The sequence below is a fragment of the Dromaius novaehollandiae genome, chromosome 2 (genome assembly GCF_036370855.1).
Source record: "Dromaius novaehollandiae isolate bDroNov1 chromosome 2, bDroNov1.hap1, whole genome shotgun sequence".
Lineage (NCBI taxonomy): Eukaryota > Metazoa > Chordata > Aves > Casuariiformes > Dromaiidae > Dromaius > Dromaius novaehollandiae.
The window spans coordinates 98256648-98279249 of NC_088099.1; the positions used below are offsets into that span (position 1 = coordinate 98256648).

Consider the following 22602-nt stretch of genomic DNA (forward strand, 5'->3'; position numbering starts at 1 on the left):
GTGTATACATTTCCCAAATCAAGCTGAAGTCTGCCCCTTTATGCACACCTCTTTCTCCACTTTTCTGTGGGCAATCTTATCATATCAAACTCGATCATGCTTCAGCCCCCTCTAGCCTATATCTGGCCAGCCCACTTGGGGAAAGATTACTGTGGGTCAGCCCACAGTCGGGGTACTAGTTTACTGTGCGTTTGTCACTGCGGGTTTCCTTACAAGCCAAGGGGAGGTACAAGAGGTTTTTGCTGCTTGATCGTTTATGAAGGGTAAATGTGTAGCTCTGCAGAACTTGTAGATACGTGGATAAAAGCTCAGCGCCCTTCTCAGAGGTAGGCTTGGTGTGCGACTGACTCATGGGGGCAAGACAGCTATCATTTTAGTGAAGAACAGATGTGAAATATATTAACTGGAGCCCTCATCTCTCCAAGATTTCCTTCAGCAAAATGCGTTTACTTCCATCTTCTCTGTGAGGACTCTATTATCATCTCACACAGGAGAAAGCAGCAAGAGTTCAGATTTTCTCTCCCTCCAGAGAGATCCACTGGGATTTACTTGTTACTGGTACCTATCTTCTAGGTAATGGGTTGAGGTATTTGAAACAGGAAAACACATACAGAAAAATAAAGCTCAGAGACTGTTATATTTACTACATCTGTCAACGAAGAGAGAAGCAAATAGCTTTAAAAATAGCTAGGCTATTTCAACAGCGAGGCTGCTGGTGAAATTGCTGTCTGACTTCCCTCACAGCACAGACTGGAGTTTCCGAAGGCATTACCCACCCACTGAGCTTACTGGGCTGAAATGAACTTTTATGTGCTGAGGACCTGTCAAACTAACTTTTCCTCTCAAAGCTTCGTAAAGGTGATCTGGCTTTAGAGTGCCCAGCCTGATGTGTCTTCAAGGAGCTTGGTATTTGAAAGGGGCTGACCGTACACTCCCTACCCACCAAAACTCAAAAAGCTCCTGAAAGACTTCTGACCATCCTGATCTCAGTAGCCTTAAGACAACAGACACATCTGTTTTCCAAAAATAGCATGTCAGCAACTTTCAGAGTTTCATGATTTGTAGACTTCCTCAGAAATTCTCCAGGGGGAAACAGCTCTTACAGATCACAAGGAAAGGAGGGTTTTTTTTGTTTTTCAGACATCTAGAGGGGGTGTCCAAATGGTTCCTCTGCTGGGAGCTGCCTTGATTTGTTTGCATGGGAAAATTTTCCAGCATATAATTTGATAGGATTATGTCACTCTAGCTGCCCTTGCTTGTTTCGAATGACAAAATACACTGAGAAGAGATGTTTCTTCTAGATCATGAGTGTCTATATGGGGAGCTACACATGCAGCACTAAGTATAGTTCAGATTGTGCAGCCATGCTGTAAATTCCTGCCCAGTTCTTAGAGCCAAGTCACAGTGTCCTCCTGATGTTACCACCTGAACATTTAAATGTGGTTTCAGAAATGCTACTGAATATGGCCAAGCTTTTTCTTCACAGACACTATGTTATTAGAAACAGCAGAAAAAAAGCTGAGAGGGGATTTCAAGAGGCTGACAAATCCTTTCCTCTGGCATTTTGTCAGATGAGAGATTCTTTCAGCACCTGTTTTGATGCCCTTCATGCTGGCCCACACTGCCCCAAGATCAGCCATACTTCTGTTCAGATCAACACAGGTGAGGGGGGAGGTGGGGGAAGAAGGAGGGGTGATACTACCAGTGCAGACAGTTGGAAAAATAGGAGTGACCTAACAGATTTAATGGGAGGAGCACTGGCTCCAACACGTAGGGATTTTCCCTGTGACGTGGTGATCTTCAAAATAAGTCCGCTGGGGGATTCCCCAGTCTGCCTCCAGAAATATCACTGCAGAAGCAGTAGCTGTTTCACTCTGCTCTCACAGCCCTTCCTGCAAAAAGGCACGCTGCTGTTGCTCCGCGATTCAAAGCAGCAGAAGCCATGTCTTCGATAGCCTCCGCTCAGCTCTTCATCCTGTGCAACGGTGAGTGGGGAGCCTTGCACTTTTCATTCAGGTCTTTCACTTATTTTGCGGGGGATATGTTTTGGCAAGCCAAGAAGGAATGCTTCAGCAATCTCTTTTAAAGCCTATGTGTACCTGTCTTTGCAGTCTGGTGCTTGATCCGCGGGGCTTCTGTGGCTGCTCCAGATGTTGCCGTGAGATGCGCTGAAGAAGTGTTGCTGCCCTGTAAAGTTCGTCAGGACTCCACAGTCACCTACCAGACAGTGTCCTGGTACAAAGTAAGAAAAAGTTAAAGTTACTTGAGCAGTCTGCTTTGCTTTCCCACCTGATGCTGGCTTGTCTTGTACTAAATAGGTTATTTTATGAAGAGGCATCCTCCTGTCAGTGCGACAGAGACGAGGCAGCAATGAAAGTGTTTGGACTGATCGGGAGTGTAGGCATTTTCCATGTCATTGTAGACAGACCATCTGAGCATGATCCTTGTATTGCTCTTGGCCTGCTTTTCTATTTAACTATTGATAGCCTCCAGGGATCAAAATTCAGAGGATGCCCTGTGCACAGCCTGCCAAATACCATGCCAGGATTTCCAGCCCTTCCAGGATTCTCCTTTAGAACAAAAATTGATACTTAAACCTTGCAACATAAATGATGTTGCTCCTTGATTAATCTCCCCCCACAAATAGGTGTGGATTTTTTCTTTGAAATAGAAAAGCCAAACTGATACTTTCTACTGTTTAAAATATTTGCTATTCTTGAGAAAGGTTTTGGCTAATGGGGATGAGCATAAAAGGAGGACATGCAGAATGAAGATGGAGAGCTAGAAAATTCCGAGATATCTCTTTGCAGTCCTAGAAAAAGTACCGTGTTGGCTGCCCTGGTTCAGAATACTCATCTCTAAAGCAGGACAATTCTCCTTACCACCTAGTTGCAGGACAGCTACAAAGATCAATCCGCTAATGAACAGAAAGTACTGTTCAGCCCTTTAAAGCTGAAATTGCTCACGGAAAGAGAGGCAGAATTATCCAGTGGCTGGAGAACTGGCCACTGACTTGCTCTATGGCACTATATAGTTGCATCTTAGTGTATAGTTTCAGTTTATAGCATGAGCTGAATTATTAGGAAAATGGAAGGTTTAGCTCTCCTGAATTGCTCACTCCCAGCCACGCACTCACCTGCTTGCCATGGGCCAGTCCCAGTGGTCATCTGATTGCCCGCTAAGTCAACTTTCTACAGCAGCAGAAAATCAATTTAGGAATAAAAATGTTGTGGGTTACAGAGATGAATCATTTACCCATGTAATGGGAGCCTGCCCATGCAGAGGCAAAAAGGGGGAGCAGTGAAGGGAGGAGAGAGACCTCTTTTTGGTGGACACGAGCTGTTAATTTGTCTATGCCAGAAAGTCAAACCACAGCCTTGGTTTCCCCAGCAGTTCAGGCAGATATAGTTCAAAAAATTTTTCCCTCTGGTAAACCAACAGGCAATGTTATTTGGGTGCTGTGGCTGACGTGTAGCTATGTTTTAACGCTGCTACGACAGTAAGCAGCTGCCTGCAACCAGGTGACACCTGCAGCCTGGAGGTACCCAGCTCAGCCAGGGCTATTTCAAACACGTGGCGAGCAGCCCATCAGTAACTGCGGTGTCTGTAGTCTCCTCCTTTTTCTGAGATGCTGGGCTCAGTGCTCCTGAGAGACTGAGAGGGGGCATTTGCTTGCATCTTAGTAGTGAAGCAGGGGTAGGTGCCAACCTATTCTCTTTTGCCTTCTGCTTTCGAAGGCTGCTAGCCCAGGCCCCTGTCTCAGCCACATTAGGAAAGCACAGCACGAAAGTCGGACTCTCAGCAGAAAAAAAATAATTTTGGCTCAGTGTACTGCACTGAAGAAACAATGCTTCTTCCACTTGTGGGGCCAGCTAAATAGGTGACAGCTTGAAGAGCGCTCTGCTGCTTGCTGCCACTCAATTTAGGCATGCCTCCGACCCAGGCCTCGGCTACCCATGTGCCCATTGAATCCAGCTGCTGTGTACACCTCTGTGCTCTGCCCGCCTTTGGCTGCGTGCTGCTCTCCCCATCCAAAACACTTCAAACGGAGGGTAAAGGAATGGCAGAGTGTGACCAGGCTACCCAGCATAGAATTAATCTGTTATTTAAAGAACAGCTACCGAAGGATAATCAATAAACACCACATATACTCCCAAAGGGCTAATTAAAAAGTAATTTCAACAAATGGTATGAAATTTCAGACTGTAAAATTCAAACAGCTGTTAGGCTAAATCTTTTGTGTAAGGTCACTTTAAACTGTGCAGTAAATACAAGCAATTAACCTCTGCTTCTTGCTGCTTTAAAAAAATTACAGTGACAACGTAACGGTGCTGTGTTTGCAGCACAGCAAATGCTCAGCAAACAAATCCCTCCTCCCCACTGGCACCACTGCATATTCTGAACAATTAAAGGTCACTTTTACACCTTTTTTTGTGATCTGCTTGAAAAAAGATGCTATTTAAAAATACCTGCCTTTTCAGTTCTGTGTGGAGAAATAATTGCTTAACTGAGTGTTCTAGTGTCAAAATCCAACTGAATGTAATAAGGTAGTATCTCGTCCAGCAATTCCTTTGCTAGTGCTAAAGTCTTATACTGTAAATAGATGTGCATGTGCTTAACCTCTCATGGGAGTAGTATCCTTGGAGCCAATTGGATTATTCATATGCATAAAGTCAAGAGTCTAAGTAATTCTGCACAGAATCAGGACCAAAATCAGTCAGCTCAGACAGAATGATTTTTGCTTAGAAATATTTCAAATAGGTACACCTAGCAAGCAGGTATGCCTAGCAAGCAAAGCACAAGGTAGAGCACCATGTCCTTTTTCACCCTGGTCCAGGTCTTGTTCCATAGTGGTGGTACCTTTTAAGGGTGATCCATTTTGGGATCCATTTGGATCCATTTTCAGCCACCCTACATGCCATAGAGCTATGTGCAATGTGGAAGATTCGTAACTGAGAACTGAAAAGTAGGTCATTTTTGCATAAGCACCCATGCACAGGCAATTGCACATAGAAATACTGGCTTGAATCTCTATGCCCTGTCTATAAAACAGTAGTCTGGGGAATTTAACTTTATCTACCTCATAAGGCTATGGAGAACTGAGCAGTTTCTGTTTGCATAGTTCATTGAAAATAAGAATTGCTTCATAAAAGCTGATCTTTATTACTTTATATCTAGTTCACAAATAAAATTTAAGCACACACAAATGAAGTCACAGTGGATATTTAGCTATTTTGTTCAACTGTTAGCTAGAAAAATAGTGATCTGAAACAAACCTTGAGGAAGAGGAGGGAAGGCCATAGTTCAGTGGAGAAAAGTTCATTAACTTTATTGCACTTCCCTGAAAAACACAAAATTGTGGCAGAAATAGAGGGAGAAGTCATATTACAAAATAAGAACAAACCTTATAGACTTACAGATTTTAGACCTTATAGCTTTAGTATTAATCATATCATCCTTGAAAGGAAAATCCACTGACTAAATATTCATAGTTATTATCTATTAGCTTAAGTAAATATTTTCTGATTTACTTTAGTCTAATTTCTGATCTACCTAAAGAAATACAGTCAAATTCTACTCAGACATCTGTTCAACTACAAGTAGTCCCAACACATTCATAATTTAGAAAGGAAAGGAGCAGTGGAAATGATTTCATGACCAAAACAATTCTTTTGCCTGACATGAGCTAGCACAGTATGCCCTCAGCTATTTAAAAAAAAAAAAAAAAAAAAAAAAAAAAAAAAAAAAAAAAAAGAGAGAGAGAGAGAGAGAGAGAGAGAAAGGAAAAGGCTGTGTGACTGAATCAGAGGGCTTTTCCAGCTGGGCCTGCCTAATGTGTCACATGCAGTTCCTTTACTGTTATTCTGTGTTTAGGTAGTTTTCTTGGTGTTTTTTTTCTTTTGTAAAGCACAGAGTTCACTCACGTGTGCCCACAATTTATGTCTTTCAAAGTTAACCTTGGTGTGTCTACATGACATTGTATAGGAACCATATGGATGCACCTTCAGCACTAATCAAATGTGAAAGTGCTTTTGTGCTGCAAAATATGCCTGTTAGGTGATTTCAGCTCAGCTGTGATTTACTGTAAGTTGGCTATCAGGCATTGCCAGAATTCTAGATATTTTATTTTGGAAAATAAATTCCTTGTGGCTGTATATATTTTTCAGATTAATTATCTCTCTAGCAGCCAGAAATTTCAGCTTGGCCTTTATTCCTGGTAAAATTTTGAACAAAACCATTTTTACAATCATCCTACCCTCAGGAAAAAAGAAAGCTAATGTTACTCCATTTCACTTTTACACTGACATCAACCTCGGAATTGAACCATTTTGCTTAAAATAAAAAATTGCTTTTATGACAGAAGTGGATTATATTGGCAGTTTGATTCACCTTGGGGCCAAAAGACCACCTTCATCTGAGAAAAGTTCTACGAGAAGAGGTATTTAATGAGAGCAGAGAACACGAGTTAACTTAATAACTACTTGATCTCACGTGTGCATGATAAATTTAAAATTTAATGATTAGCTGGGTTTAAGTACTACAGCACAGGTGAATATCTTTTGTGTAATGGCAGGATCATGTAATGATATAGCAGTTTTCAAAACTGCCACTAAACAACAGCCAGCCAGGAGCTAGAGAGGTGCTCCTGCTCGTACCTCCACCTTGTTTTTAGTTCTCTGAAAAGGAAAGGTTTGCTGAAGGGCATTTACATTCTGGAGGCATAATTACTCTACCTTTTTCTCTGAGTTTGTCCAATCAGAGAACAGAAGAGTATCAGCTTAGCAGTATTTTCAGTTGAACCTATCCCATTTTAATACCCACAGTACTGCCTTCACCACTCTTATCTACAAGGTCCCAGCCAAGATAAGCTCATAGGAATCAGTCAATTGATGAGTGAATACATGTGAGAAAATTGCACCCTCTTTAGACCAAGTATTTCCATGCTTTTGCACAGATGGGCTTGCGTCAGTCTTCAGCATTTCTTATGTGCCGCCTGGTCATTAAGCTTTTAACTGAAAACACTGTGCAACTTATGTATTTCTTAAGACTATTTTCTACTGTCTTGTGGATCAGTATAAGGCGGCAGATCACATTGTAGGAAATATTGGTATTGAGAGGGAAAGGGGAAAGAAAAAAAGGCTACATTTATCCAGTAAATTATTCACTATGAATTACTTGGCCAGCCACATTAACTGTAGATTACTGTGAGTGTGTACTGTGGACCAGAGTACAATCTATATTATGATTTGTTCTCTAAAAAAGAGAGAATTAAATGCCTCTGATTTTACTGCTGGCTGAACTGGAGTAAATTGCAGTTAAACTCACCAAAATCAGGGGATTACTTTGAATCTGTAATGGGGTAAATAAGCAGAAATTTGGCCCTCATTGCTGCATTTCTGCACCTACGTTTTCTTACTAATGTCTCTGAAGCACCAAGACTTGGAACAGCCCTTAGTCTGAGTATGGTGGGCTTAATCCGTGATATTTTAGGTCCTAAAAATTGTGTCAAGGACCTTAAAAGAAGACCAGTGGGGCAGAGCCTATGGGCCCCAGGTTTTATGGCCAACCTTTCAGAAGCTCTTAACCTGGAGATGGATTGATTCAACCATTTCTATAATCAAGTCTCTTAAATTTCTATTGGTTCTCTGAATGATTTGTATTTGTAAAAATTGAGAGACAGAGAGGGAGGGAGGGATGGAGGGAGAGGACAGAGGGAAGGAGAAACAGGAAAGCTGATAATGTTTTTTGGAAAGAAAGATTCTTTGGCAGAGCTCCAGCACTGAGTCACACCCTTACAGTAGCAGAACCACAGAACAGCTGAGGTTGGCAGGGACCTCTGAGGATCATCTAGTCCAACCTCCTGCTCACATCAGAGTAACCTAGAGCAGGTTGCTCAGGGCTATGTCCAGTTGGGTTTTGAATATCCCCAAGGATGGAGACTCCACAGCCTTCCTGGGCAACCTGCTCCAGTGTTCAACCACCCTCACAGTGCAAAAGATCTTTCTTACGTTTAAACCACATCTTTTGTATCTGAGTTTGTGCCCATTACCTCTTGTCCTTTCACTGGGCACCCCTGAGAAGAGTCTGACTCTGTCTTCCTTACCCATCAGGTATCTAGATGCACCAATAAGATCCTCCTGAGCCTTCTCCTCCCCAGGCTGAGCAGTCCCAGCTCTCTCAGCCTCTCCTTGTATCACAGATGCTCCAGTCCTTGAATCATCTTTGTGGCCCTTTGCTGGACCTGCTCCAGTAGGTCCCTGTCCCTCCTGTACTGGAGAGCCCAGCACCGGACTCAGCACTCCCAGTGGGTCTCACCAGGGCTGAGCAGAGGGGAAGGATCACCTCCCTCCACCTGCTGGCAAGGCTCTGCCTAATGCAGGGCTCGTTGCTGCCTCCTGGTCAACACCCTCTGGTGTGTCAGCCGCTCCTGCCAGTTTTGTATCCTCTGCAAACTTGCTGAGGGTGCACTCTGCCCCATCGCCCAGGTCATTAATGAAGGTGTTCAACAGCACTGGCCCCACTGTCCACCCCTGAGGACAGCACTGCCTCTCATTGCTATGAAGGTGATGGAAAACAACAGATCTAGCCTTCAGGCTGATTTCTGAAAAAGCCCATCACAATCACTGCCACTTGCCAATGTATGCGTGACAATAAAAATAAACTCACATTTCTTTTGTTTTTTACATTTCTTAACAGATAGGTTTATGCAGGCAGGCAGAATGATGCTGCCTGCTTGCAGCTCCTTGTTTCCCAGCAAAAATCTTGGTTCAGTAATCCCTAGCAGCCACCACGATAATGAGTCCCTTTTAATGCAAATAGATTCAACAGTATATATTTCCATTGGTCCCTGCATGATTCACAATTTGCCTTCTGAATTTTGGTAGAGCCATTAACAGAAAATATGGGAGCAGGAAAAGACCAACTCCCTTTCCTCAGTCCTGGTGGTTAGCAGGAGGAGTCAGCACGCAGCAGCTCAGCTGACACTAACACAGAAGGAAAACACAAACAAATTGAGGCAGAAAACATTTTGTGGCTGATTAAAGGAGAGGATGGTCCCTACACAAGTGGATTGCTGCCACCAACAGTGCTCCAAATCGATACCCTCTAAGCTTGTGTGGAATTAATTAGGTAAAACCCCTAGCATTTACCTTGTGCTGCGCTATCACCTAGAGGAGACTTGGCATGAATTAGCACTGGATTATCATAGGAACTTGAGCTGCGAAATGGTCTGTCTAGTGAGAGCCTGCCAAGTAATTCACAGGAGGTGGCAAACAAAGTGGCATTTTGGTAATTCTAATTAGGTTTGGGGAAAAAAGTAGTTAGCTTGAACAGTGTATTTAAGAGGCAGAATGATGACCTGACTGAACATTTCATGGACTTCCTTTTAAACAGTGGGGACATGGGGACACACTGTGCAAATTGGTTCAGATGTTTTCTTGCTACTTCTATAATTTAGTAAGGGAGGGTTTGATGTTTCATGCTAAGACAGTAAGAGATAAGATTGCACTGGAGGAGATTTGGTTCAGAGCATCAGGGAAAGAGTTGCTGTGACCTCTGAGCAAGGATGGGTGCGTCGCGTGTGTAGAGGCTGGAAAAATGCCACCAGGTGTCTCTGCAGCCTAAAAAATGTAGGGAGGCTGCTGGGCACACAAGCAACACAGAGGACTGCCTTTGCTTCTCATTAAAGAGGAGATTTAATGGAAATAAGAGGCAGGTAAACCCACAATCAAAGGCACGAACTGTTCCTCCTCCCCCACTGCAAAGGTTCGAGATCCCCATCCAGCTCACTACTGATTTACCCTAGGTGAGGGAGCCAGGTCAGGCCACAAAGTTAACTTATTCCTCTGTTTTGGGGAAACGCGTGCGGTTCACGCAGCCTCACAGACAACGCTTTGGTCTACACAGAGTGTGAACCCTTCTGACCTGCTTGTCTCCAGGGGTGCTCTCACAGTACCTGGCAGGCTTATAATTATGCTTAAACTGAGCACCTCAAAAAAGCTGAAGGCAATAATCTATCCTGTCTCTCAGGACCCTCTTAAAATAGGGAAGCTAAACCATTAGGCAAGAATCTCCCTGGAAATATGTGTATGGCCAGGCATAGGTTACACGGACTCAGCTTATTTCTCCCTTAGAGTGGAGCTTGCAATTGCATAAGCAAAGAACAAAGTGTTTTCTGATTCCCAGGTCTCTGTCACAAGATAATAACAAGGTTTAGCAGCACCTAAGAAAGCAATTACTTGTTCTTCCAGCAGAATTTTTAAAAACCTAATTTTCCTGGGGTAGATCAGGCCTGCTATCTGCATTTTAGGGCAAGGTGAAGACCAGCCAGGCTGGTTCTCTTTACTGCTCTGTAGGCAGTTTTGTGAGGAAGGGGGTGGCAAAGGAAGGGAGAGTTTCAAAAATTAGATCTGAGGGAGGTCAACCCTGTCCACTTAACTGCTGTTGAGCCACCTGTAACCATAAATCTAGCCTGTATCTTAGAATTCCTCCAACAACCTCTAACATGCAGTGCCTTAAAATATTTAATCCCTGTAGCAAAGTGAAGTCCCTGGAAATCACCACAGATATTGCTTGTCTCTGGGTTGAGTGTAATAGGAAAGAGAAGCTGAGGTGAAGGGGAATTAAGAGGAAGTAGATACTTTCTTCCCTATTGCTGGGTAAAGTGTGGAAAGCCCCAGGGAAATACTGCTCCATGTTTCAGTTGATGCACTAAAAAAAGGCTTTCTGAAAAAGGGTCTTTACAGTGATGAAAATCTTGTGCCTCAGTCTGACTCCCTCATTCCTGAAAGGTTCCCCAGCTTGCAGCTTATTTTACACTACTTTGGGACTGCAAAAGTAACAAAGTGTTAAGGAGCATCAGGCTCACATTTCTCTCTGGATTCCCAAGCATGCCTTCCTTGTGCAAACACATGAAAGGGAAACCAGATCCTCCTAGCCTTAATATGAGAGAATTGTATTAATTTTAATAACTTACAGTGTAACTGTTATACCCTGATGCAGTAGCTATATGGATACACAATAAGCACCAACATGAAACCCCAAAAGGTGTCTATTAAAAAGAAAAAAAAATAATAAAAGCCCTGGCTTGCATTAGTTATAGGTTTGGCTGAAAAGCTGAGCCTTCGACTGTATCAGCCAGCTCTGGCTCTGCTGGTCTGCAGAAAGACTGAATCCATTACTCAGGAAACCTTCACAGAGGGCACGCTGCCTTCAATCCCTGGGAGCGACACCAGTGAATAAGAATGGACATGGGCTAATTCAAACCCTTCTATCATCTTTCAGATTAAGTTAGTGATAAAGCTCTTCTTTGCGGTGCCTAGCCAATTGTCATTTGCAATGCATCCTACCGCCCCACAGCACAAACTGTTCTGGGAATACACTTCATTCCTCCAGCAGCCACTCAGCAATGCCAAGGAATGTAGTTGTTCTGGTTACAATTAAGAAATTCAACACACAAATGCTCCCAAAGTGCACCAAAACCTGCTCATGACCTTCATGCAACTGAATCTGAAGGAACTGGAGCAATTTTTGTTCTTTGGTTACAATAAAGAGTCAAAGGGAGGCAGAAAAATACCCATTCCTCAAGAGATGCGCTGTAGTTTCAGGGGCCAGTTTTACAGAAACTGGCCCAGGGAAGCGCAAATTCCTGGGCTGTGTTCCCACAAGGGCCTCTGGGCTATGAGGTCACTGGAAGGACGTCAACTTTTGCGGCCACGCACTTCGGTGCATGTGCAGGAGCGGGCAGGTTTGATTCCCACCACAGCATCACAGAAACACTGTGGGCAGGGTGCACCAAGGCCACGGGGGAGCCTCGCCACTCACTGCCACCCTAGCTGGGGAGAGCCGGTCCCCTGGAGCCACCATCGAGTGGCGAGAGAGGCTGGCTGCATCTCCCTCAGCTCCCACCCTGGCTACCATCTGTCTCTGTTTGAACTCTTTGGGGACCTCTGTTCAGACACTTTGAGAGCAAACTCCTGCCACTTCATATTGCATCTTTACCAGATACCATATTGTATCACTATGTCCAGATGAGGTAGATTAAGAAGCCTCACAGAATAATACTGTGTGTGCATATATGCACTCTTAAATATAGCATGTATTTAAGCAAAAAAGCAAATATATTTTGGTTGTGGGCATGAAAGCAATAGAAGCTTTCAAAAATTTTTATTTTCTCCCCCCCTCCTCTTTTCAGCCTCAAGCTGGGTTTAAAACTCTTCCCCTAAAACTCAGAAGGACATCCTTGCTCAAGACAAGAAATATATTTGTGTTTTCCAGATGGCTGGACATGGTGAAGGAAAAGCATGGAAAGTCCTGGATGTGGACTCTCACCACCCAGAAGAACTTGGTGGGTCCCTGGAGCTCTCCAATGACACCCTCTTTTCACTGAAGATCAAAAACGCTACCAGCCACAACAGTGGGACATACAGGTGCATTTTGCGGGAGCAAAACGGAGAACGCAATCTAAGTGGCACAGTCACATTGAAAGTATCAGGTATAGTAGAGACTCTCAGCTCTTCAATGCTCTGCCCAGCATTTTGGGAAGAAAACAGCTTTAAAATATTTTACAAACACCGGAACAGTGTAACACCTTCCTCTGTGTTTTAGGTTGCCCTGGAATACTAGAAGATGAAAAATTAAAAAAATACAAAGCAGAGCTTTTCATGCTGACTTGCCTTGGGATTTTTTACTTACTGCTCATCTTTTTTACTTGTGTAAGTAATTCCCTTTCTCATAAACCAATCAACCAACAACAAAAAAACCCTTATTTTCTCTGCTAGCACCACCTTAACAAAGCCAGTCAGAAGTTGGTTTTCATACTTAATATATGACCAAACCCTTTACGTTTCCATATGGTATTTTCAAAGCCAGAAGGAAACTCAGGTGCACAAGGAACACAGGATGGAGTCCCAAAGAGATAAAACATTTCGCTATACCCGATCTAACTGAGCACAGACAGTTATTTTCCTGCTCCCTGCTGCTCATTTCTGCTTCCATTTACTCCAAGTGCAAATTCAGTTTAAGAGCACAGCAATAGCTCTTCTGGTTTGGTTCCTGGGCAGCATTCATCCAAGACAGATGCACTGACTTCTGGGATCCCTGCCTCATTTATGACATTGCTTTGTGTGACAATACAATGAACAAATTCAAGTCCACCTATTTTTTGGCTCTGTTTCCTTACCTGTAAAATAGTGACAACCCCACTTCAGATGGGCTTTTTTGTGACATTTGGTGTTTGCTCTTAAATAGATATGTTAAGATCCTTGGAAGAGAATTAATTTGCAACTGAAAGGTAACATTATAAGTGAAGGCAACGATAAGAGTTTGGCAAGGCCTGTTACCCATTTCTTTGAATTAGCTTTGCAAGTACAGTGAACAGAAAAGAACAAGCATAAAAACATCCCAGGAATGCAATATCAACACCAGTCCCTTCTTACAGGAGTTTTATCTGTACGCTCAATTCTGGTATTTCTGGGAAAGATGGAGAGAGGAGGTATCTGAGAAGCTTTCGTGGCAGAAGGGAAACTGTGTTTTGTACATGATATTAGTGAAGCCACCTGCTTGTGCATGAAAATCAGGAGACCTGTAGTTTGTTCATGCCTTTGAGGCACCACGTGCCTCAGGTTTCAATACAGTGCGATACCAGCTGTATTTCTAAGCAATTGTTTTGCTCCTTCCTCCCTGTTCCTTTGGGATTGCTATGAGACAGAGTTACAGGTAGGATTTATTAAAAACAAAACAAAAACAACTCCAAAGTTTTGGGTGGTCATTTTTATCCTTTATTGCCTACATTATATTGGCCTTATTGTTTTGATCATCAGCACATGAATCACAACTGCTGATTGGAGAATATCTAATTAGTTGCAGCTAAATGTAGCTTTTCATGTATCTTCAGGGAGCAATTAAATTTATGCCTGTCTCTTTTTTAGATTGACAATCTTGCCAGTAATTTGTGCTGTTCAGACTAAAGTTTGACAAGATAAATCTTGTAGGAATTTGTTAGGATGAAAGTATGAAAGCAAGGATATCAGTCAAAAAAGACAGATACTCCGATCTGCTCAGGGTCCTGAAAGAAATCCAGATCTCTAAAGAAACCTTTCTTTCTCATACATATAAAAAAGGTCCAGTTTTTGTTGTGCAGTTAAAAAAAGCTAAACCATGTGCTGTAGATAACCATTTTAATGGAATTACATGTACCTTACTCTTGGGTGAGAGTCGGATATGAACTTAGCTTTCAGCAAAATTTAATATTGCCCTGATCTCACAAAGAAACTTCTTTAACATGTCTGTTAAGTTCTCACAAGTCTCCTTGTCCTCCCTGTGCCTAATCCCCACTGAACTCAACAGTGATGTTAAGTATAAGACCGGTGGCAGGACTGGGGCTTTACTTTGACAACTTGATGACAATATTTCAGACACTGGCTTGTACTGAAGGCAGGTGGAAGCAGACTTGCAAGAGGTTAATACAGAGCCTGTTTATATGAAAACTTAAATCAAATATAAGTTTCCTTTTGTGACTAAGTTTTTTATCCTGTAAAGCTCCTGCAATTGACCAAGAAACAGCAGCTTTTCCATTCATTTTTCACTGGAAACACCCAGTAAAGGAAAAGGTGTTATAATGAACTATGTTTAGCAAAGAGAAAATCAAAACTCTATAACTTTTTAAAATTGGCTTTCAACGCATCTCTCAGTTTTAAGCCTTCCTTTCTCTTTTCTTCCAGACGTGTCTAAGAAAAGATAGTATGTCTCCCAATTATCATAAAAACAGAAAAGATGTGAAACACATGCTCACCCTCATCAGTGCACATGAAATGACAACTTTCCAGGATTTAAACAGTGACAACATGTACGAAAATCGGCTTACTTCGAATTCTGTCTAAGCTGATGTTGTTGATGGCTGTGGGCTCATCAGTAAACATGACATGAGACGGATAGCTGAGTGGTATGGAGAGGAAATAAATGCTAATATATTGCCTCTTCAGGACAGCCTGACAGTATGGGCAATCTGTCAAGTGATCTGCTTGCGCTGGACAAGTCTTCAAAAAGCATTGGTATGCACTACAGTAACTCTCGGGTGTTCAGTGGCTAACGAAGACCGTTGCAGCTATATAACTGCATTACAATGCTATTATGAAGTTGGAATCAACTTCATTTCACTCCTCTTGTCCTGAACAATACTGACTACTCCTGTGATATGAAGACCAGGTTATAGGAGGGCCACAGCAGCGTAAAGCCAGGGCATTAAGCTCTTCGCTGAACTAATAGCTCTCATCTTTCCGAAAAAAGAAAGAAAGAAAAAAAAAACCACACACAACAGTTGCTGCAGTATTTTCAGAAAGCTAAGTGTGCAGGGCTCTCCCTGCTCTGCCCTCCGGGCTCTTGTTCTGGATCAAGTGCCTTTACTGCAAATGAGGTACAACTCATAACACAATGTTAGCTTATCATGAAGAGGTAATTGCACATTGTTGTCCTGGATGAATCAAATCAACATTTTTACATCTCAGAGTGACAGACAGGCTGAGATGTAAGAAGGGAGAAAATATTCTGGAAATCTTTCTGAACTGAATGGAACTTTTCATCTCTTCAGCAATGGATTTCCACAACAGATCCATCAGCTATTTCCAAAGGCATCTCTAAGTAGGTCAATCTATAGGAAACTGCAACAAGATTGTTAACCTGAAATCAACAACAACAAAAAAAAGACTGAAGCAGCATGTGATATTAAGGACATGCGAAGATGAATTCTTTTGTGTTTTATAACACAAAAGATGTATGCAATGCCTATGTTAGTGGAGTTACACTAGTGATGACCAAGGTCATGGCTTGGAAGAAATCAGCCATCCATATCTTTGGGATATATTGAGACAGCCATGAGATACAGAAACAGAAGATGGGGTGAATGCCTATCTGCTTCTGGTATTGACAATGCACAGTATATGTGAAATGACGATAAGAGAAAAAGCTAAACTTAAGCACAGTGCAAGGGAGAGAAGACTTACTTGTCCTCTTGGACCAAAGAGAGCAAGAGTCTGGAGTCTAAAAATCAAGGCACCTCCCTTGCCAGGTTGCTGGTGCAGAAGTTGAAGCAAGAGGAGCCTAGAAGGATTGTGGATGTTTATGCTGAGGATGGAGCAGCAGCATGAGAGTGGGCAATCACCCAAGAACACAGCCGATGACCTTTACAAAAGAAAGTGAAATTAAATCCTTCAAAAGCGAAACTGAGGCATGGGATTTTCAGTGCAGTCTGGAACTCCTGGCTGTGAGAAGGAGGCTCTGTCTATAACCCTTTGACTAATTTTGAAGTGCTGGTGGGAGGAAAGCACCATGTGTTGGTCAGCAGTGCCCCTCTGAGTGGAGTGGATGTCTACACTGCTAGACTTCCAAGGGGCTCCTGTCCAGAAGAATGGTTACATGTGATATGTAACTTATTCAGGGCATGGTAAATTAATGACACATATGCTTTTTTGTGATCAGTTTTACATATAAATCCATGTAACATACTTAAAATAAAATTTCAGATGTAACCTACCACTAGTTTTCCTGTGTGCCACATAAGGCAAAATAAAATCAGAAATACTCTGTATCAGTTGTGGTTTATTTTACAACTAATATAACTACATTAAATGATGTGGAAGCCTGATCAAGTCTTTTCTATGGGAGAGGGCACATATGTGTGCATAATTAAAGAATGGATAATTTTATGCATTTCTAAAAAATTAAGGTCATTTTAATTTTTTCTCAAAATTTTATTTTAAGCTCAAAGTACAGTTTAAGGCACCTGTCCCACACTGAGAGGCAAGTCAAGGAAAACACAAATATGTTTCAATCTACCCGTGCTCACTTATAAACATGGTGCATCATCATCATGGGTGATTCGCATGTTTAGCTGGCAATAACGTGAACTAAATGTGCAGCAGTAGTAGCCATATAACTGACCGGGGTACTTTGAGTCTACATGGCCAGAAGGTCGTAAGAGCTGACATTCATAGGATGAAGGGAGGAAGGGAAAATTCATTTGAAAGGGATTGATAATTAATCAGCAACAAAGGCTGAAACACCTTCTGAATTATTTCTTCAGATGTATAAATAGGATCAGATCACACAGAGAGAGACTCTGTGTAAACAGCTATGCCCGCTTTTTTCTGAGCCAAATTGTCTGCGATACAGAAGATCAGGCCTGAGGCAACAGCACTGGGAGTCAAATTTCAAGCTCAGACATTTCAGCCTAGTTGATTCTGAACTTTTGTTTTAGGCCCGGCTGTGCTGTAGAAGTGATTAGGTTCAAGGCCACTTAAATACATTAAGTAGTTTAGCAGTAATAAGCAGTGAGAAAGCCTTATGCTGAGATGCTTGACCGAATCGCAGAGCTGGTAAGAAACAGGCGACTTCATAAATAATGAAGGTACTTACACATCTAGGGTTTAAAGAATGTAAATAAACTACCATGGCATTGTAGGACAATAACTAGCTAAAAATATTGCAAATGAAAACCAGACAACTGAAGGATAAGACCTAATATGTTAGAGGGACTTCAGCACTGACCAAAAAAAAAAAAAAAAAAAAAAAAAAACAAACAAAAAAAAAAACACACCCCCTCAGGTGAAAATCCTACAGAACAAGGTAGATTTTTTTCAGTCTAATACCTCAGAAGAGACGGTGATCCTTCCCCCCCCCCAGTATGGACCTGCAGGTTTAAATAGCCTATTTTAAAATTACTGCCCCAGCTAACTCAGCATACACATGGTAGAGCACATGCACACGTTCTTAAACATTTAACACTTTGGTATTGAAGGGTGTGTGTTTGTGTATTCCACAATCTAGATACTGTTTTAATTATACAGAATAATTACTTTGTTGGACAGAAAATTGTTTTCTCCTCCACGACTCTTCTTAATATTGATTTCTTTAGTTTTGCAAGATAATATAATAGCATATGTATATGCTACAACTGTACTTTACAATGCTTTCTCCTGGAACATCTTGAAGTGCTTTACAATGAGGAATGCAGTTACTCTTAGTGATCCCTGAGGTGGGAAATACCATAATCCTTATTTTCCAAATAAAAGCTAAGACACCCAGAAATCAGGAAGCCCTCTGAAGAAGTCTGGGTCAGAACCAGGAAGAGATCCAAGATTTTCTGACTCTCCTTTACATGCCTTAACCACAGAAACTTTTTTGTTCATGTTTTTTGTCACTTTTGTAACTTTTTTGTTAGCATTTTTTCCCATAATCTGCATTTTTCTATTTTTTATTCAAAGGTGATCCATCTGCATTCAAAGATAACAATAAATACATAAAGTTACATATACAGATTGCATTTGTACACACTTGATTAAGGAATATACAGAGAAACAGTGTACCACAGGGGGAGATTATCCCAAAGAGAAATCACAGCAGTCATACACTGCAGCTAAATGAATATCCAAAATGGCAATGAGGGAAAGCTAAAAGACATAATCCACGAAATGCTGAGTGTATGAATTATAGCCCTTAGCTAAGCCTGATTTGTGTGACTAGCACTTACCCAGCAGATAACCCAGGCTGACTGTGACCTTGACAGCATTGCAAGAGTAATATTTTGTGTAAAGCCTGAACAGCTCTCAACCTATTTCTCCTAAGTAAGAGCCACAAGCACGCTTGTATTCAAACACATGGACCGAAGTAATCCTTGGTATGTGCTTGCGAAGGATACAGAGAACGTGACTCTCTTCCTATGTGCAGACTGCCTCCCTTCCATCTTTCTCCTGCCTTTGATAAAGCAAGATTATTTTGGAAGGCATAAAGAGCATTTCTCAGGTGCACGGGTTCCCTTACTCTCCCCTCCGAGGGCAAGGAGGGCAGTGATGCTGTGCACACGGGATCCTGTTCTAAGTCCGCTGAGTGACTGCAAGTATCTAGTGACCTTCTTAGCCAATAAGTCTGTCCTTTGGGAACCAAAATTGATTTTCCTCATCTCTGTACATGAAGACAACGACTTGACATATGTTACAGACACTGTTAGCAGGTACATATTTAAAGGGAAATTGGAAGTACTTCCCCTCACCTTCTTTTTAAGTAAATATTAGGAAAACCTTAACTCTTAATCATTTTTGCAACAGACTGCTGGGGAGGTTGAAGAGTTACAAATAAACACTATCAACTTTTTTGTTTTAGGATGCCTTACTTCTTTACTTGTCTGCCAAGACCTGTGCTTGCACTTCTGTGCTTTTTGCTGACTGCAGTTGATACTATTTCTGCACAACGCTGTGAAGAGTGTGTGGTTAATTCTCTAGAGCAATCATGTAAATCCTGAAAAATGCACCAAGGGAAGGGGCGGTGATGAGACTGACACGGGTCGCTGCAAGGAGTGGCGAGTCCTTTTAGGACTTCCCTGGTTCAAGGCGTACAAGTCTGCCCACCCTTTCATGGAAAAGCTTACCAAGTCCCAGCAGCTGACTTATGTGTGCATTTATTACACTGCAAATGGGCTGTCTGGGCTAATTTTTAAAGTTTACTCTGTTACAAGTCTTCCAGACTGGCTGATGACAGACATTGCAGCCAGTGCAGAAAATCCCATGGACAGAGTGAAGGCAAAGTGCTACAATGAAGAGAAGAGACAGGTCCTAAGGAAAGAGCATACTGCACAATCCCAGCAAAAACATTAGCTTTTCTCTCTTCAAATTCTTGATGTTTCTTCTGTGAAGAGAGTAAGAACATCTTGTATGGTTTTCTTTTTAAAAAATGTTTGCATGGTGTGCCTCAGTTTCCCTATCTCTTTATAATAGGAGAGAATGAGCTACAGGAGAGGCAGGGAGACTGGCAGTGTTTACACCTTGATGCCTGCTTGGAGCTGAATGGAAATTTATAACCAAGTTGTCTTTCAGGTGAGAAAACAAGAGGCTTGAACTGCTGGACATTCACATTAAGGGAAAAAAAGGTCCTGATGGTCAGAGAAACTGGCTTAATAAAACTTGGTAGGAAGAGAGAGAGAGGGGGGAATCTCTGCAAATGCTGGGGTCTAGAGCAAGCACCTGTAATACAAATGTGTGACAGTTTCCACCCATTCCTCTCTGCTATTTTCATCCTAGCTGAACTCCAGCTAGTGCCAATTCACTCTCACATCTCTTTTCAGACTTGGTATCAACCCTGATTTGATCACATTCCTTCTGTCTACTGAGCTGGAAGTGTAGGGTTATGTATGAGCCAGAAGAAGTTAACCCCTTCCCTCCGTTAGCACCAGCTAGCACACCCCTCCTGTGATGTGGGCTGCTGATGTCCAGCCAAGCCAATGGGGCTGTGTCAGCTCCCCTGAATGGGTGGCATACTGCTTACATTGCTGCTCAAATAACCTTACGGATACGTACTGAGCACAAGTTCTGCAAGACCAATGGCATCCAGGGCCATATGAGCAGAAGCACAGCCAATAGATTGAGTCAGTCCCTCCACCCAACACTCCCTAGATTACATCTAGATGCTGTGTCTAGTTTTAGGCACCCAATACAAGAAGTACATCAATGACCTGAAGCAAGTTCAGCATAGGCCCAAGATGGTTGGGGCTGGAGCACTTGCCCTGTGAAGAGACGCTGAGAGATTAGGGCTTGTTCAGCCTGCAGAAGAGACAGCTTTGGGGGCACCTAACAGCAGCCCCCCAGTGCCTGCAGGGAGGTTACCAGGAAGACAACAAAGCCAGGCTCTTCACAGTGGTACATGGTAGGAAGATGAGAGGCAAGGGGCATAAGTTCAAACAAGAGAGGTTTTCAGCCTGAGTATAAGAAAAAGCTTTCTCCCCCATGAGGACAGCCAAGCAGGGGAAGAGGTTGCTTACAGAGACTGTGCAGTCTCCATCCTTGCAGGTTTTCAAGATCCAATTGGACAAAGCCCTGAGCAATCTGATCTGGTCCCATAGCTGTGCCTGCTTTGGGCAGAGGGTTGGACTAGAGACTTGCTGAGGTCCCCTCCCACCCAAATTATCCTGTGACCCTATGAATCTATGCTCTTCATGCTCAAATAACAGTTATTCAATACTATTCTAAGATTTCCATCATGGAATAAATGGACCACTCCAAGACTTTGCCCTCTGCTAGAAATGATCAAAAGTATCTCACAAAAAATTTGTGGACAACAGTATGAAGACTAGCTACGAGATTGTAGAAAAAGGAACAACGGGCAATCATGTGCCTCAGAAATGGACAATTAATTCTTGTCTACTAGTTTAAAAAATAAAGCTAATAAAAATGCTGCTCAAAAATTGCAGTATTGTCCACAAGAAACTTGATTTCTTAGTTGACCTCTTAGCTCAAGGGATATGCACAAGGACAAATCAGACACTATCAGAGACACTTCTATGTATTCTGTTTTTTTCTCAGTATGAAACACTTCTGCTGATTGCCCTTGCAGAAACTTCCAGCCTGCAACACTTTTGCACTTGAGTTTTGCAAGTGTTCATAATACAGAGCATTTTAATAAAGGTAATTTTTGCCCACATCCCACCCATAGATCTTAGAACGGTATGATAGCAATGGGCAGGTAACTGCACATGCAAGCACGGGCTCATGTAGCCAAGTTTATGGTCTCATTGTTTTCTGATCTGCATGGCACTCAGCCATATAAGGTTTAAAAAAAAAAAAAATCCAAACCTGTGGCACAACCCTGGTAAATGAGCCAGACTCCTGTTTACAAGGGAAAGATGCTTTCCCCACACTCAGGGGATCTACACAGCCTTTGTCTTTGCAGATATAAGTGCTCGGAAACTCATAGAAAAGTTCAATGGGAGGGTTACCGTGGATGGAGCTGGAGCCAAACTGCTCTCCTGTCTGAGGGAAGCAGCTTCTCCCTCTCTGTACCACCTGCTACAACTCCCACCCTTAGGCTCTTGACTCTCCTCTTCCACAGAAAAATCTGCAATCACAAGTGAGGTGCTGGGACCCTTCTGATAGGGTGCCAGACTGATCCTGAGGATATGTCCTTCATCTAAGTGTCTCTCGACCTGCATTCAGCAGGACCTAAGTTACAGAGGAACTCATGATCCCTGTCTTGCTATCAAGGCGTAGTACCCAGAAGACTACATTAAGAACTATGAAGTACTCATACCTTGTGTTAAATACCCCAGATAAACAGATAATCTATTTGGGTCTTTTTGGACGCAGCTTGGTGGCTAAGTAGAAGTGGTAGGTTTGCGTACTCTATTAGCACTTTTGCTAAGCACACAGAGGAGTATCGACAAGCAAATCAGGCTGCTATGCCTGCTGTCCTGCTTACTATACAAATACGGTGAAGTGGATTAACACCCAAGGCAGTTGTGACTGGATCGCTGCTCTCTACTCAAAAACAGACTGATTAAAGAGCTCCCTCTCTTGAATCCTTCCCCCTCACCCATCCCAAGAAACCATCATCAAAAAAGACAAGAAACACTCCTACAACATTTACTACAGTTCCTAAATAAAAACTTCAGCAAAATTTGCAGTGACCCTAGAATAAGAGATTCTCCTCTAAATTTGTGCTTCCTGTCACCTAGGCAGGTGCCAAATCTCCTGGGTTCGCCTTCTCACAGCTTCTTTCCATTTCACTCCTTCTTAACAGCTGTAAATGTCTCTGGTAAATTGCGCTAGTACATTTCCATTAACA

General features: G+C 42.4%; 2 protein-coding genes across 2 annotated transcripts in view; one reads left to right on the forward strand and one right to left on the reverse strand.

Annotated features, from left to right (window-relative positions):
- The window catches only part of RNF182 (ring finger protein 182), a 56889-nt gene extending 54716 nt beyond the window's left edge, over window positions 1-2173 (reverse strand). Inside the window, exon 1 of the mRNA XM_026112903.2 lies at window positions 2100-2173. The gene's annotated coding sequence lies outside the window, so the exon portion shown is untranslated. The remainder of the gene's footprint in view (window positions 1-2099) is intronic.
- Window positions 1853-16582, forward strand: CD83 (CD83 molecule). The gene is made up of 5 exons (XM_026112978.1): window positions 1853-1985; window positions 2112-2242; window positions 12277-12493; window positions 12607-12713; window positions 14721-16582. Exons 1-5 carry the CDS (start codon window positions 1943-1945, stop codon window positions 14877-14879), a joined length of 657 nt encoding a protein of 218 aa, XP_025968763.1. The 5' UTR covers window positions 1853-1942; the 3' UTR covers window positions 14880-16582.
- Window positions 16583-22602: the final 6020 nt, after the last annotated feature.